This window comes from Balaenoptera ricei, chromosome 12 (assembly GCF_028023285.1).
Source record: "Balaenoptera ricei isolate mBalRic1 chromosome 12, mBalRic1.hap2, whole genome shotgun sequence".
Taxonomy (NCBI): Eukaryota; Metazoa; Chordata; class Mammalia; order Artiodactyla; family Balaenopteridae; genus Balaenoptera; species Balaenoptera ricei.
Window position 1 is genome coordinate 3,714,491 of NC_082650.1, and position 18,514 is coordinate 3,733,004.

Genomic DNA, 18,514 nt, shown 5'->3' on the forward strand with positions numbered 1-18,514 from the left:
GCTCACATATGTGTGGTCCATGATAAAACACAGCATAATTTTACTTCTTCCTTTTTTGTATTTTAATCTTATATATTTTGGGGACACAACCAGATATTTTAAGTCTTTTTTTAATTAGCTTTTCTATATTACACCTGTAACTCCTTACATATCATTTCCTAATGAATTTTACAGCTTCATTATAGTTTTAGTGGTTTCTTTGCTCATCACCTTTTCTTGTACCCCAAGTCTTCCCATGCTTTCTTGAATTTATCTATTTGTTTATTTTTGCTCAAGCTCATCTGTGTGCTTGAGAAATGTCTTTATTTTTCCTTATTACTGAATGCTAGTTTGACTTGGTAAAGAATTTTAAGTTTAAAATAAGTTTTCCTCAGAAATTTGAAGATATATTTCCACTGAATTTTAAATCCTCTGTTGCTGTCAAAAATTATCTTCCGCTTGTAAGTAAACCTGTGTGCGCGTGTGTGTGTGCATGTGTGTGTGTGTGTGTGTGTCTGTGCGTGTGTGAGAGAGAATGTGTGTAGGAGAGGGGATGGCTTTTAGAATGACCTTCTGAGGCTTGGAGTTCATAAATATTACCAAAATATGCCTAGGATTTCTTTATTAACTCTTTTCCAGTATGTGAATGTCATTTCAAACTGAAAGTTTAATATTCGGAGAGAATGAAAAAGTAAACATGTGTTTAGAGTCACTCATCTTAAAACAGAAGTCTTTCTTATTGCATGTAATTGTTTTCAGTCGATTTTCTTGACTTTTCGACATACTCAGTAACATTGTCACCTAACAGTAAAACTTTTGTCTCTTCAAATATGTATACTCATGCTTTTTTTTACCTAATTGTGTGTTAATAATTATGATAACATGTCTTTGTCTTGTTCATAACTTTAATGTCTTAACCTTAATTTGTTAATTCTGATATTTTATCATTTTGTATTATGAAGACTGATATTTTCACATATTATCAGGATGTGTATGCATACCGATATATACACATGTACATATATATTTTTTCTTCTATTCCTATTTCACTAAAATTTTATCATGAATAATTACTGAGTTTCATTACATATGTTTTTTGACAGCCATAAAGACAATCATATGATTTTTCTCCTTTGTTTTATTGCTTTATGAACTATAACAATAGACTTTACAATACTGGACAGTTATGAATAGAGTGTAATTTTAAAATATTGAAATTTAAAAAAATTTATTCCTAAGTTTGACTTGCTAATATTTGTATTTATAATTTTTCTTCTGTTTCCAAGGTAAATTGGTCTGTGATTTTCTTTTTTATAGTATCTTTGTCAATTTTTAGTATCAGTGACATTGCAGGGGTTGTAAAAATAACTGAAGAAGTTTTGTTCTGTCTGAACTTACAACAATTTAAATTAGATGGGACTTTATTTGTGAAGACTCTTAAGTAATTCGTATTTGAAATCATTTGGGCCTGCTGCCTTTTATGGGAATAAATTATTTTTACAGTATTTCAATTGTCTTTATGATTCTGATTCCATTCAGATTTTTCAACTCCTTCTGAATTCATTTCCTTTTTCTAGAAAATTGTCCATTTCATCCAGAGTTTTATAACTATTGACATAACTATGTGCCCAAGTATCAAGCAGCCAGCATGACCACTAAGGATGCAGATGTCACTGTAGATAATTTATTATGACTTAATAATTCAAGATCTCGTGAGTGTGCAGAATAGACGGGTGATGTTTCTGGGTTTGCCAGCAGTGCCACCCATAGCTCCCTTCCCACCTTCACGTTGTTCCTCCTCCTCAAGTATTTATTGAGAGTTCTTATATGTTCTAACCTAAGGGCTGGCAAGTTCTTTTTAAGGGCCAGTAGTAAAGTGTTATGCTTCGTGGGCCGTACTATGTTGCAACTAACTACTCAGCGCTGCTGTTGTAGCAACTGTGAACCCTGCATAAAGGAATGCGCGTGGCTCCGTCCCAGTGAAACTTTATTTACAAACACAGGCAATGGGGTGGATTTAAATGGCCTGTGGACTTTAGCCGACCTCTGCTCTAGGCCTGGTTCTGGGCGTTTGCGATACTGTGGGGAAAAGGAAGCAGTTTCCACTGCCGAGGAACTCCTCAGTCGGCTTGTGGTGGAGACAGGTCACCTGGAAATTCTGACACTCATAATGCCCAGTACTTGGTCCACGGCATATAAGGCACAGCCAGTGTTTGCTGAGTGAATGAGTACAGCTTATAATAGCAGGAAAGACAAAGATACAATATGAGAATGAACCAGGGTACCTAACCCACTCTGATTTCTTTTTATTTAATCTATAAGGTATTTTTACATGAGATTATATGTTTTCCTCTGGCCACAAGGTGGCCTATGTCCCTTTTGCATAGACTTTGTGATGGCTCTTTTTCTCTGAGAAGTAATTCTTTTTCTCTGAGCAATAATTTCATGTCTATCATCTTGAAGTTGCCAGAATTCTGAATATGAGTAAATACAATTTTTTGTGGCATAACTGTAATCCCAGCCCACTGGGGACAGTGAGAAATGTTAGGCATTAAAGACGTACTTGTTGAAGGGAATTGATGAACAAATGCATGACAATATGAATCCACAATTTTCCATTCAGAAATGGTAAGGCTTGTTTGATATAAGAGCATAGGCCATGGAAACAGCTAGTATGAGTTCAAATACCAGGTCCGTTTACTAGCCACGTGATAGTGGACAAGTTAAGTTACCTCTCTGTGCCTCAGTTTTTCTAACGTGTAAAATGGAGATTAAGTTTCCCCTGAATTAATATTGTTATTGTGAGGATTAAGTGAATTAATGCACATAAGTCTATAAAAACTATCTGGCACATAGTAAACACTTACTAATTGTTACACGTTATTATTAGCTCAGCAAATAAAATGCAGCTAATGTAAATATGAACACTGTGTGTCTTATTGGACACACATTTCATATTTTTTACAACTGGTATGTTGTAAACACCAGCCAGTCAGAACGGATGCTGGCCTGAGAGCTGACAGAGGCTCAGACTAGGGCATCAGGGAGCCCTGAGAAGCTCTGGAAGAGTCGCCAGGGTGGCAGACAGGCTCTCAGGGAGAAAGGCCAGTAGCTGCTTTCCAGCCCACCCAGGAGTGTTGTAATATTCCAACATCTGCCCCCACAGCATGGACGGAGAGCACCTGCTAGTGTCAGCACCTTGACAGTGACAGAGAGTATTATTTTTTGTATTTATATGCCTATGTTTATTGAATTATAATGCTAATTTCCTACCCAGTTACAGTATAGACTAGCTGAAATTAATATTTATTTCTGATAAAAGTTCACCTGTAAACTCTGTGAATCTCTCATTGGCTTACTCTTGTTTTCCCGTTTCCCTTTAGATATATGCAAAAAACCTGGTGAATGCCGATCGTTGCGCCCTTTTCCAGGTAGACCATAAGAACAAGGAGTTGTATTCAGACCTTTTTGATATCGGAGAGGAAAAGGAAGGAAAACCTGTCTTCAAGAAGACCAAAGAAATAAGGTACAGCTGGAAGTAGCGTGTCGGTTGCTGTGACAGCAGCTGTGCAGCTGCTCGGTGACCCACTTGTCTGTGCCTATTCACAGGTGTGCTGACAGCACTTGTCATACTGTGATATCATTCCCACCAGGACCCGCCTCCTGAAGGTAGTGCTTCTGGGAATGACCTTGCAGTGCCAGCGAAACCGCGCCTAGGAAGCTTTAGCGTCACTCCTGGAAATGCCGTCTTCCGGAGGCGGTCCTTTTGGAAATCATGTTGGAAAAACTTACTAGTGCTGCCAGGTAGGTAAAGGTGCACCCCACCTGGAGTCTGCAAGGTTTCCTGTGTCTAGGAGCAGGTGTGCTTAAACAATCCGGACCCCACCCTTCCCAGCATATAGCGCTGTCTCAGAGTCCAGACCACAGTGGAAATTGACCTGGTATACTGGATGACTTCAGCACATTATTTTATACCCAACAGTTGGCTTAATCGATCACAGAGCACACTTTTGTTGCATCTTGAAACTGCAGCCTTCTTCGTTCTTTAAGTGGCAGCTGTTGTCACTTAGGTGAACAGAATGGCGTTTGGCTGGTAGAGGTGCGGTGGCTCAGTCCTATGACAGTCTGGGCACCTACAAGGGGCACTGTCACAGAACTGCTAAGAATCAAGCGTAACATTCAGAAATTGTATTGTTTTAGATATTTGCATTTCTTTTGCTTTATATTGATATATATTGTTTAACTACTTTTCCGCCTAGTACTCTAAAGTACCTCGGTAGTTACAACTTGCTAGTAAAATGCTGTTCCTTATTAATAAGAACTGCTATTCACTTGGGCCGTCTGTCGTACAAGGAAACATGGGATGTGGTCTGCACTGGACCTCACTACTGCCCACCACTGGGTGCTTCCCATTCTATCGTCCCGGGGTAATAGAACCTATATTCCATACTCAACATAACTCTGACTTACAGGCACCATTTAGGGTTTTTAAAAAGTTGTTTTCGTTTTTGTTCGTTTGTTTAGAGCTCAGTAGATCAGTCTGGATAGAGTCGTTTAGGTGAAGTCATTTCTCTTGCTGAAGGTTCGAGTGTTCCCTCACAGTGCTGGCATTGATCTCATTTTGAAGAAGTTAACTTGGGAGCCTGTATTTACAAGTGTGGGAAAAACAGTGAGGGGGATACGGTTGGCTGTAGCTCTCTCGGCTGACCGAGCGATGCCAGCCATTTATGTGAGGACTGGCCCCTCAGTTACGGCTTCCACTGACCGGAGGTAGCAAACCACACCGAGCTACTCCTAGACCAACAAAATGAGCGTAAACCATGAAGTGGATTCTGATGCTTTGCTCAAGGCACTCTAATTTGTTGTGGTCATGTTGTTCAAAGCGCAAGAAAAGCGGGGAGAAAACAGCCTTGCATTTTATGCAGCACAAGGTTGGGTTCACTTTTTGGTGTTTTAAGAAAGTTAGTTCTCTTTGGTGTCAATTCTCTTTTGAATTTTCCTTAGGGAAATCCTTAGGGTGGAGCTTTATTTCAATAATGATTATTTTCTATAATGCTGAAAACGTAATATTATGAAAGTAATTTTTGAGCTATTGAAATATGTAGATATTGTGATTGTAATCATCTTAACTAAATTTTGAATGAATCCATGTTTGATTATAATATCGTAATGAGAAAACTATTTATAAATATAAGAATATTTTGTTAACATCTTTATTGGAGTATAATTGCTTTACAGTGTTGTGTTAGAATATATTTATGTATAAAAATGCTGATATTAGATATCAAAACATATTTAAGTGTAATGAGATAATGCCTGTATTTTGGCTGATTTTAAGTTTAACAAATTAGAGGAGTAAAAACACTACAAGATGTAAATTGTATTATTTTGGTATAGTAGTTGTATTGCAAATGCCTTAAAATTCAAGTCCTGTATCTCAAAGATCACAGATAACCTGTGGTTTTGGTTATATGTGTGGTGGAACGTACCCTGGCGTTGACCTGCATTCTTGTTTTTATTGTGTCACTCATATTTTAAGAGTGTTGGCAAGTTATTGAACCCTCATGGGTCTCAGTTCACAGTGAGAATTAATTAAGACAATTTATGTTGAAGCATCTTGTAAATTATAAGGTATTTTGCAAATATAAAAGATTATTATTGGTCAATGCAGGAGAAAGCTAGTTAATTTTTCAATTTCAGCTTGTGATTCGGTATAATTTAATCCATCGTGAATTATATCTTAAAACAAGGTTCTCAAGTGGTTACTATGCAGTGTTTTTATGCTTTACCTTTATGTATTTTATAATAACATGATTTAGAGTATGTAAATGTAAAATTAATACAAGCCTTTAAGGTAAAACAATCTGTTTTATTCAGTATTTGGTGGTGCTGAAATGTCTCAAATTACTTTACAACATCTGTATTTTAATTACCACGTTCCTCTTTTTTATATGTGCAGATTCTCAATTGAGAAAGGAATTGCTGGTCAAGTGGCAAGAACAGGGGAAGTCCTGAACATTCCAGATGCCTATGCTGACCCACGCTTTAACAGGTAAGGAGGAGTTTGTGTCCTCCGTCGGCTTCTCCTTTCCGGTCCCGCTTGGCCGAAGCCGCTGAGGTAGAGCCCTAGTTCTTCATGTCCCAACTCAATTTTTTTTTTTTCCCACTTGGTGCTGTTATACTGTCTTTGAACCAGCTTATTATCAGTAGTCAGTGTTTTCAGGTATTTATCAATATAAAATGATGGATTCTAAACCATTCATCATCTCCAGCTGCAGGGGTTTGAAATGTTATAAAAATAACTAAAAAGCAAGAGTTTAAATGTATAAAGTTACTTTTCTTCATTTTAGTGACATCATTTTGTCCTGAGCATATTCTTTATCAAACAATACCTTCAAAGGGTGTAACACATAGTGATAAAAGTACTTGTTTTGAATCCCGGTTCTGTCCTTTATTGTCTCTAGAATGACCTGGAGTAAGTTACTTAATCTGGAGGCTCAGTTGTTTTCTCATCTTTAAAATGGACACAGTAATACCTATTTTGTAGGGGTTTTTTTTCAGATTAAGATTTTAGGATTTTTAAAATATTCATAAAAGGTCTGGCAACTTTATATGACACAGAGTAGGAACTCAATAAGTTGCAGCCTTTATTGGATATTATTGAAGTGGATATTAGGATTGCTTATAAAGATTTTTTATTTTGTTTTGAGTGTCTTTGGAGAACTAGAAACCAGTTTATATCATTCGATTTTAATAAATGTCTCAAAATTGAAATCCCAAGGTTGACGCTCTGGCCACTGAAAGTAATGGCTCACGTGTCTTGGCAGCAGTGCTCAGTGCATTCAGACACTGGGCTTCCTTCAAGAGACAATTAAATACCATAGGCAACAGGAGGCTTTTCAGGCGTCTGATTGATTAATGTCAGATATTCATGACTCGCATATAAACACAGCTGTATCCTCGTAATAGATTTCATCAATACGTGAAGAGTATGCTGAATTATATGTAGGAGGAGCAAAACTGAGTTGAGATTTACGATAGAACGTGTGGTTTATTTTCTTCTGCCTGTTCTTTCTTCTGTCGTCTTGCTCCTTGACTCTTGCGCAGAGAGGTGGACCTGTACACAGGCTACACGACCCGGAACATCCTGTGCATGCCCATCGTGAGTCGGGGCAGCGTGATCGGCGTGGTGCAGATGGTGAACAAAATCAGTGGCAGTGCCTTCTCTAAGACGGACGAAAACAACTTCAAAATGTTTGCTGTCTTTTGTGCTTTAGCCTTACACTGTGCCAATGTAAGTAATACTTTTTAAACATCTTTCTTACTACTCAATATTAAATTTTATAACCTTTTAAATAAAAGTTTTTTTGGTTTTTTTTTCCCACTTCTTTTAGAAACCCCAAACAGCGATTCCTGGTTGTGCATGTTTTAGGAAATACCTTAAAATGCCTTGGAAGAAAAAAAATCTCCTAATTTTTACATTTATCTCAGTGTGTGAACTTGTTAAAAAGAAAAATGAAGTTAACCTAAGGGTAAAATGTTCGAATGTAAGGCTTACATTTCCTGATAATCTACTGATGTGCACGAGGGGGTTATCCAAACCCTTAGCGTTTGTCACTTGTACCGCACTTGAGACTCTTGTACACAAAAAGAGAGTAATGACTCATGTCTTAACACCCGCCAGGAAAGTTTCCTTTGTGAGGAAAAGTGAGGCAGCCACTCAGCACGTTTGTCAGATGCCTTGTAGATGTTAACTCATTTAATCCTCACAGCAGCCCAACCCTGTTTACTGAATAATAAGATGAGGCCCATTTATTTTATGAAGTCTCACTTTAAAACAGTTGAACGTATCATCTGTCTTTTAAATTTTTATATTTTAAATGAATTAAACATTTAGTATTCTATAAACTCTAGTAATCCTCTAATGACATCACTGGAATTTTGAAGTTAAGGAAAATTTTAGTAACCTTTTATAAAGCCAAATCAACATAAATGGGAATTATCACCTTAGTAGTTTAGAGAAACTGTCTTTTTGGAAATAGAACGGAGTTCCATAGGAGAAAGCATATAACTAATGGAAACAGTTAAAAGAGAAACAAAAATGGCAAAAAAAAATAATACTCTGGTGACTAGGGATAACTGTTTACAATGCGATTAGTGCTGTTTAGTAAGAGCTCCCGGCCCCTCTCTGCACCACCTGGGCCCTCTCATGGGGATATTTATTGTTACTCGGCCCATGCGAAATAAACTAGTGCAGTTGTCAGATACTTCTTACTTCAAACACTTTCTCTACCTATGTATCTTCTCATAAATAAAAATAATGACAGTATACTTTTTTTTTTTTTTGCTACACCACTCAACTTATGGGATGTTAGTTTCCTGACCAGAGATTGAACCCGGGCCCTTGGCAGTGAATACGTGGAGTCCTAACCACTGGACCGCCAGGGAATTCCCTACATTTGTTTTGTTTAGTTTAAAAGTTTCAGAGAATGTAATTTCCAGTATATTCTAAATATTGATTTTCATCATTTTAAAATGTATTTGATGGAATCTATGTATTAGAACAACTTGACATTTACTATAGTCCAGTTAAAAAACACAATGACTAGCTCTTACGACTGAAAAATTTAGCATCATTCTTTTCTCTCTTTGAGCATGTGCTTCTATTATGCCACAAAAGTTTATTCTAATATATTTTATGCTTTATTTTGTTAATTACCCTAGGATAATAGTCTAAAACAAACATGTATAAGAAGGATTACAAATTAATTTTGACCTATAGTATTATGTCATTATTACTATATATGCGATCAAAGCAACCATGTTATTAAATTTTGATAATTATCAAAAATGAAAAGTACACATTATTGGAAACTGTTGTTTCTTAATGAGATGGCTGTGGCTTAGAACAAAAATAGTTAATGTACCCATTCTTAAATTTTACCTATCATTAGAATGAAACTAGGCTTGCCATAAATTTTTTACACTTTTTATTTTGAAATAATCTCAGGCAGAAAGCAAAGTCGCAAAAATAATACAAAGGATTCCCTTATACCTTTATCCATGCTCCCCCAAATGTTAATATATTAAATGTGAATATATTAGCATTTTTGCTTTGATATTCTTTCTTTCTCCTTCCCTCTCTTTCATTCATAGGTATCATTTTTCTCTGATACATTTGAGAGTATGTTTCAGACAGTATGTCTCATAACCCCTAAATACTTCAGTTTGTATTTTTTACAAACAAGGGCGTCTTCTTTTTCTACTGCATAATTAAAAATAAAGAAATTCACCTCGGTACTGTATTAGTTTGTTAGGACCGCCATAACAAATACCACAGACTGGGTGGGTCAAAGGACAGAACATTATTTGTCCACAGTTCAGGTGACTGGAAGTTAAAGGTGAGGGTGCTGGCAGGTTTGGTGTCTTTGGAGGCCTCTCTCCGTGGCTTATGGACGCCTTCCTCCTCCCTGTGTCTTCACGTGGTCTTTTCTCTGTGCAAGTCTCTGTTCCACTTTCCTCTTCTTACAAGAACACAAGTCATGTTGGGTTAGGGCCCACCCTAGTGACCACATTTTACCTTAATCACTGCTTTAAAGTCCCCATCTCCAAGCACAGTCACATCTAAGGTACTGGGGAGTAGGGTTGCAGCATATGAATTTGGGGGGGACACAATTCAGCCCCTCACAGGTACTGTACTGTTGTCTAATCTACAGACCCCTTTAATCTCCTTTAATCTGGAACCCTTCCTTACTCTGTCTTTCATGAGCTGGGCATTTTTGAAGTGTATGGGCTGGTGTTTTGCAGAGTGTTTCTTATTGGGGTTTTGTCTGGCATTTCCTCATGACTGCATCAAGGTTATCATTTGACAGGACTATCACAGATGCTGTGTTCTCGTGGCACCCACTGTGGGAAGGCTCGTGGCCCATTGCTGGTGATGTTGACCTTTACCACTCTGTTACGGAGGCATCTGCCTAGTTTCTCCACTGAAACGTCCTTGCCCCTCTTTTCACTATTTGAGAAGAGAGTTTACACATAAGCCTCGATAGCCTTTGTGCTCTCTCTCTCTCTCTCTCTGCATACCGATACCTCCTTGTAACGCCACAGAATTCCTTCCAGCCATTTCATTTCTATCTTTGGAACTTTGTTCTTTGACCTTGAGAAATGTGGCCCCTACTACTCAGCGTCAGTTTTATTTGTACTTGTCGCTTTTATTTTTAGGGAAGCCATAAGAATTGTGTGCATTTTGGGTAGATGGGAACAGGAAGCGTTTTATTATGGCAATTACTCTTAATCTGAACACCACCTGAGCTAAGAGGCCGAAAAGTACTGACAATTCTATCATCAAAATTTATTTTTAATGATTTATCAGCTGAAAATTTATTTAGGTCCACCTTCAGTGTCTTATGAAAGCTTTAGAAACCACTTTTAGACCTTATTAACACCAATATTTTAAATTTTAAATTATCTCTTTGCTTTAAGAGGTCTTTGTATTAGTGCAATTTGAGAAAGGGGTGATTTGAAATGGGATGTGGGAAAAGGTCATTTTTAGGTAAATGTACGTGTGAAAGTTAAGGCGGTGGAAATTGATCTTCTTATAATCTATCCATGTCTTCATGTATCCCTTGAAGAATTACCGTGTACTTCCCAGAATACATAAATGTCAGTTTCAGTACTATGGAGTTGATTCAGCTGTGCTGTGAGGTGAGCTAGCCCAGTGGGTTCAAATCTCTTCTGAACACTGATTGTTGCATCATGAAACCTGGACTCAGTCACGATTAAATGATTATACCAAGCTGAATACCAAACTGAAACAAGAAAAATAACACTCCTTCTGAAAAGTCATGAATAAGTTAACAGGCATTCTATTTTTACGTTGATTATTTAGGGTAAAGTTAGTGGAGTTCGTTTGTAGTGAAACAGACTTGTAATTTTTATAAACACTTTGAAACTCACCAAAACTATTTGTGCTCTCCAACAATGACCGGTAGTGTATGTGCCACGGTTGTAGTAAGTCATCACCTGCTAACAGGCTCCGGATGTAAAACTCTCCCAGGCTGAGCAGACCCAGGGCTGGTTGCCTTGAAGGTGCATGTTGAAATCCAAGTAATGCAGCTTCAGCTCTCTGTGGAGTTAATCACCACTTTTTTTAACTGCAATATTTCTTCTCCTCATGAAAGCTTAAAAAAATTATATAGTTTTTGAGAGTTTCTCCAACTCAGAAAGAGTAACAGCCTCTGACGCTGCAGCTTCAGGGTACCTCCTCTTCTCCGCTTCCCTTCCCCTGGCCTTCCAGTCTGGGGTTATTTCTGTTCCAATTCAGAAAAAAGACCAATTCACATACCTTCTTTAAAGTAATACTTGCTTTGTTGAAGCAAGCATCCTTCTAAAGAAAAAAGAAAAAGCAGACAACGCCCAATTTATGTCAGTTTCAATAAGCCAGCAGTTGGTTTCTTTACAAGAGAGTTTCTCAGCGCTTTCTTCAGCTGAGGATGTCAGATCATAGACCTCTAGGGTAAAGACCAAGACCTGGATTCCAGTCCTCACTCGGGTGCTTACATGATGTTTCTTTGAGCAAGTCTGCTTCGCAGTTTTGAACATTTTTTTCCCCAAGCATCTTATGAAGATTAGTTAAAAACAAAAACTTGTATTAGCATTTTCCCAAGCAATTAATCATATCCATGGCTCCCTGCTTTACCTCAATGTTCTACTTGTTTCTAGAGAATATACATGAATATTTGTTTAGATCGCAAATATGAAGAAGCATTGTGCAGTGTGAAGTGCCTTGTAATCACTGGCTACTAAGTCAGATTAAACAGGTTGGTCCTGGGAAATTCAAATATTTCTGCTCCCGAACAGATTATTATATCCTTAACAGGAGCATTTTACCACATGTAAAAGGCTTCTAATACTGAATGTGATAAGGTAAGAGCATCTCTTATTGTTCAGCTCAGTGGTCTTGTTTGAGTGAAAGGCCTGTCCGGGAGGCATATGTCTTTATTCTTCTTTAGTTCATCTGTAGATCTCTTAGGTTACACACGTTTTATTGGATTAAAGGGGCACGTCTCTGACTGGCGACATCTCCATTTTATTTTTGACAGATAATTGATAGTACTGTCAATGGAACGGTAACCCTTTAAAAAGAGTGAAAGAGATTTTTAAAACTAAAAGAGTCAATTAATTTACTCATACTTGTGATTTTAAAGAAACAATTTGATATGATGCAAAAAAGCTAACAGGATAGTAAATACCTGTTATGTCCTTTGCCTAGAAAAAAGGAGTCCTTTAAAAGCAGATTAGCTATGTACATTTTGAATCGAGAGACATTTAACATTAAAGGAAGGTGGAAAAAATCATTATTAAAATGAAACCAATTGGCTAGGAACAGATTTAATAAATGGTCCAAACTTTATTCATTCCTGAATTCAACCACCAAGTACTGCGTGTCTTTTCTCTACAAGAAGGTGACTATTAAGGTGACTCTAACATAAGAAGTCCTCTCAATCGATGTAACACTGACTCTGGGACAGGCACTATTCTGGACACTTTACGTATAAAAACTCGTTTCATTAGTCCCACAACAATCCTGAGTGAGTATCATTAGCTCCACTTGACAGGAGGAAAAATGGACACGTAGCGTTTAAGTGATTTGCGGAAGGTCTCACAGCAAGTGTGTGACAGAGCCAGGCTCTGCGTGTGTGTACGCCTGGCTCTGGAGCCCTGGCTATGCTGTGCTTCACTTGTCTTTGAGAACGACAGCATTGTAAACACTTCTACCTAGCATTTGGTCAAGGAAAAAATATCATCGCTTTGCATTTGGTGCTGTGGTGTCCATAAACTAGAATAAACGTGCAGGCAAAGGAAGTCACACATCACATGGTGTATTTTTTCAACAGTATACCTTTAATCACTCAATTCTTTTTTTATCAACTCAGTTCTTAGGGGGCGTAAATCTGTTGATGTTTCCTTGTGTTGGTCTCTTCTTTCTTGGATTTATTCATCCATGCATTCATTTACTTATTTACTTGATCTTTACTTATTTACTCAAATTGATCCGGAATTACTTGCCCTGCGGGAGACCTACGTGACCTTCACAGAGTCCTCAGTTCAGTAACTGGTCTCAGTAGCCACAGCGAGGTCCCTTGTCCCACACAGGCCTTCAAGTGCCAGACCACGAAGCACAGCCTCTGCTGGGTCTGGTGTTTCTCTCGCCCACTGCAGCACTGTTTTATGCCACTAAATACATAGCCCAGGGTCCCTTGCTCACACCCCTGTGTAGTGTGTCTTTCATTTTAGGTTTATTTAGGGGACCAAATTAATTTTATTAACGATATCGCTTAATGCTGTTGACAGACATCATATTGAAAATTTGTACTCTAGCAAATATTTTGTCAATGAGGTTGGAAACGTGAATTGCGAAGAAAGGGGAAAAGAGCACACAGTTTATAAGGGCAGAAGTTAAGTTACTTTTATCTTGTGGATTGCCCATACCCAGTGGCATGCTGGTAAAGCCTGCTCTCTACCCAAGAAGAGGCCTTATTTGTAGCGTTTCCCAGTTTCTGTGGAGTGCGGGCTCCCACTACGGACTCTCTCAAGCTCCCGCATGACGTACTGAGCGCAGACTTGCGAGGCGATGTGCATAGTCGGCACTTGCAAGACAGCACAGACGCCCCTGCCACTCAAGAATCCTTCACCAGACTGAGACACCAAGGAGCCAAACAGAGCGGCGACAGTGCCGGTGTCGTCCAAGATGAGCAGATTGTAGCTGCCAACAGCACTGAGAGCTTAACGGCCTTTGCCCGAGTTTGTCCTCAGTTCCTTAAGTGCGTTACTGCGCTGAACCTGCGTATTCTTCCTGGCTTGGGTACTGCAGTGTCCACAGTCTGTACCTGGGAGACTGAGGCACGGAGAATTAGGTAACTTACTTACTTAAAGGTGTACCGTTAGTGAACGTCGGAGAGGAGATTCAACCGAGGCAGGTGATGCGGAGTCTGGTTCTTAGTTGCTTTACCTTTAAGTGATTCCAGGCCTGTCATGACGTCAATAATATTAGGACGTCCTCCAGACAGCACCGTGCCTACTCATAGTGATGAATATTGTAGAAATAGGCACAAGAAAAACATTCTGAAGCATCACTAAGTATTCTTGGATGCCAATAATTAGGGATGCCATTTTATAAAATTATAAGTGGTGGTATTTTTACCATGTGGTAGAAATATGCTAGGTTATATTCCCGTTCCCAGGTCCTCTTTCTTCTGTCTTTTGTGACTTTTCCATATCCTAGAGCCTAAGATTGAAACACCATCAGAATAAATGGCAGCCACCTCTCCTTGCAGTCTCTTCCATCTGGACGGTGAGCCCAAGATTAATTCCTCAGCTGTCATAGGCAGTTCATGCAAAATCAGCTTAGACAGCGTGGTTTTCTCCTTCATTAATAATTTGCAGTAGGATGGATACGGTAAAATCATTTACTAATAATATTACATTATATTATTTTCTACTATTCATATTGAAGGGCATTTAGAAAACGGGGACCAAAGTAGCTGTAAAATTTGCCAAAACTAACTATTTTTTGCCGTAAAGTTAAAATGCATGTTACTTCCCTACACTGACTACAAAATAGAATAAAAATAAAATAAATAAATAAATCTAAATTGAATAATTTATATATTGTAAACATTATAAATTTATTGAAACTATAAATATAAGTTTATAAATAAAAATAATAAATAAAAATATAGCTTATTCTAATTGGAGGTCATAAGCTTGTAAAACGATAAATGACAGGATTTTTGTGAGAGTTACGTGAAGCAGTGGATGCAAAGCACTTAGAACGCTGCCTGCCACAGAGCTAGTGCTCACTAGTATTAATGACTGTAATAGCAGTATTATTTTGCTGCCTAACGTATAATAGCTACTTTTACAAGCACCCCCCACAGAATTACACTGAATAAGAGGTAATACCGAATCACGGTAAATACTGAGTAATTCCTGTTGACTGTTCACCCTCCTACAACAACCTACAGTATCATCTCGAGTGGAAGGCAAGTGACAGTCCATTGAGGGGTAGGAGGAAAATGTGAGAACTTCTTTTAGGTAAATGACATTAAAGAAACTACAGTTTCTTGATTGGTCATACACGGATGGAGCTTTCATCCAGTTCATGCATCAGGTCATTGTGTCTTGTCCAGGGTGTGGAGTCCCCTGTGACAGAGTGGGCCTTCTACAAGGAGGAAGAGGTGACAGTGGTGTCCAGCCTGCACTTTTAAGCCCCATCCTGGCTTTTCCTCAACCGTATCAGGAGGACAGCTTTGCAGTGTACATTCATTTCCATTGTACTACCAAGGATTTGCTGCTATGAGGCAAAGCACTTGGAATAGTTATTAAATTCACTGATTATTTACACATATTTCTTTCACAAAAAGGTAACTCCAAATTGCTGATCTTTTCTGATGACAAATGACAATGTCTTGTTACTTAGAAGACATATTCAAAGAAATAAGCATTTAATCTGAACTTTCAAATTGCAAGTAACATTAACACTGAAAAAGAAGATAATTGCTTTTCCAAATAAACTCATGCCATAAAGAGAGTACTTTGAAAACGGATGTTTTCATCACCCTCATGTGACTTTTTTTGCTGAAATTGATGTGTCACGTATTCAAATTATCACATACCTTTACAAAGACTGGGAGCAAACTTTTTAAAAAAACTTTACTGGGGTTTATAAATATCCAGTGAACTGCGTGCGTTTAGAGCATACCGTTTGACAGGTGTATATGCACACAGCCCAGTGCAAGCATCACATCAAGATGACGGCTGTACCCATCACCCCCTCAAGTTTCTGTGGCCCATTTGTGATCCCTCCCATGGGACCCTCCCCATCTTCATCCCCCAGTTTCAAGCAACCACTGACCTACTTTCTATAACTTACTTTGCATTTTCTAGAACTATTTTTTATTATTGGAATCATAAAATCTGTGTTCCTTTTTACCTGGCTTCTTTCACTTAGCACAATTATTTTGAGATTCATCCATGACATTGCGTGTGTACATAGTTCATTCTTTTTTATTACTGAGTATTCCATTGAATGGATGTGAGCTGTTTATTTAGTCACCTATTGATGGACATTTGAGCTATTTCATTTTTGCCTGTTACAAATAAAGCTGCACACGTCTTTGTGTGGGCATACGCTTTAATTTCCCTGGAGTAAACCCCTAGAATGGTGGGGTCATCCGGTGAGGGGATGTTTAAGAAACTGCCAAACCGTTTTCCAAAGTGGTTGTACATTCCCAGTATCATTGTGCGTGTTCCAGTTTCTCCACATTTGCCATCTCCATGTCTTCTTTGGTGAAGTATCTTCTCAAATCGTTTGCCTATTTTTTGTTTGTGATTGTCTGTTTTTTTTTTTATTGAGTTTTAATAGTTCTTTTATATGTTCTAGATACAACTCATCTATCAGATTGCTTATTTGCAAATATTTGCTCCCAGTGTTTGGCTTGTCATTCTCCTAACAGTTTCTAAGAGTAGTTCTTATTTTGAAGAAGTCTAATTTATGATTTGTTCTTTTTATGATCATGCTTTCAGCATTGTATCAAAGAAATATTTGCCTAACCTAAGACCACAAAGATTTTCTCCTATGTTGTCTTCTAGAAGTTTTATAGTTTTACATTTTGAGTAAACTTTTGTATATGGTACAAGGTAAGGATCAACATTTATTTGTTTATTTGGCCTACCGGTGCCCAGTTGATCCAGCTCCCTTTGTTGTGTAGACTCTTCTTTCTCCACTAACTTGCCTCTGCACCCTTGTTGAAAACCAACCGACCATATATGTTTAGGAGTATGATGTTCTCCTGATGAACTGACCCCTTTATCATTTGAAATGATCTTCTTTATCCCTGGTAATAGTCTTTGCTCTGAAATCTACTTTATTTGATACAAGTACAGCCATTCCCACTTTCTCTAGACTGATGTTAAATGTTAAATATCTTTTTCAGCCTTTTACTTTTACCCTAGTTGAGTCTTTATATTTAAAGTAGGATTCCTGTAAACAGCATGAGTTGGGGTTTTGCTGTTTTATTCAATCAGATAACCTTTTCTTTCTTAATGGGGATATTGAGACCAGGCACATTTTATGTTTAGGTATAAGTCCATCAACTTGTTATTTGTTTTGTTTGTTCCATCTGTTTTTTATTTCCTTTTCCCTCTCTGTCTTCAAAAGTTGAATTTTTAAAAAATTTTATTTTATGAAACAGCTTTTAATTTATTAAAATCTTCCCCATGAATAATTTCATTGAGTGTCATTGGTTTTGAACCTGATTGATAATATATAAAGATGCAACTGATTAGTTTGCAAGATTAACTGATTTACATCAGGGAGAATGGAAATTTATCTGAATTTCAGTCAAAAATATTAGTCATTAGGGAGCAAAACTGTAAGTGTGATATTTAAGAACAGTCAATACTCCCTTTATTCCATCTGGATCCGCATACTTTTTGGCATATTCTTCTCCAATAGTACAACTGTTTCTAAGTATTAAACTTGACGCCACCATCTCACAAAGTAGTAAAGAAAAAAACTTGACAGTTGATAACATACAATTACAGTGCTTCATTTCAAAATATATAATTGTTTAGTATGAACAAAAAGAGTCTTGTTTGCTAAGTAAATTAAGTATTTAAAAAATATGTACTTTTTATTTTTATCTTTTTAAATTTCTATTTTAGTTTGTTTCATAATATAAACAATATATTAGCACAGTGCATGTGCATATAATTGCTGAAGGAGTATACGTTTATTATGCGTGCGTCTTTAAATTTATCTTACCAGTAAAGAACTTTACAGTCGAACATTTTTCAAACTCCCCGGACTAGAGGACTTTGAGATCACCAAGAATTAAGCTAAATATTTTTAAAAGGAGACATAGAAAAAAATATCTTAACTCTTGTCTCATTTAGTCTCTGTCTCGGTCCATTTGTGCTGCTATAACAAAATACACGGACCAGGTAGCTTATAAACAGCAGACATTTATTTCTCACATTCTGGAGGCTGGGAGTCCGAGAATAAGGTACCAGGTAATCTCTCTACCCAGAGATAATGTCCGGCAAAAAGACATTTGTTACGGAATTTCATAAGTCTTTTAAAAAGGAGATATAATTTTTTTAAAAAACTATTTGTATCTTCAAAGTCACATGCGTCATGGATATCTTCAGTGTATATGGAAATATATATATAGCAATAGTAGTTAATGGAAAGTAATAGTGAATCCAATTATAGTTCTGCTTTTTTTATACCAAATTCTGAACTTTAATGACAAAACTACTTTAAACATTCTTTATTTTTTTTTCTCTGTTGGATTTGCTTTCCAGATGTATCATAGAATTCGTCATTCGGAGTGCATTTACCGGGTCACCATGGAGAAGCTGTCCTATCATAGCATTTGTACCGCAGAGGAATGGCAAGGCCTCATGCATTTCAACCTTCCCGCCCGTCTTTGCAAAGAAATTGAATTGTGAGAGTTTTGTCTTGTCAGTT

At 37.5% G+C, this 18,514-nt stretch overlaps 1 protein-coding gene across 1 annotated transcript in view; it reads left to right on the forward strand.

Moving 5' to 3' along the window:
* The window catches only part of PDE10A (phosphodiesterase 10A), a 291,717-nt gene that overhangs the window by 222,787 nt on the left and 50,416 nt on the right, over nt 1-18,514 (forward strand). The window contains 4 exon segments of the mRNA XM_059940850.1: nt 3,363-3,505; nt 5,939-6,031; nt 7,087-7,273; nt 18,349-18,491. Of these exon segments, the coding sequence (XP_059796833.1) occupies nt 3,363-3,505; nt 5,939-6,031; nt 7,087-7,273; nt 18,349-18,491 (566 nt within the window).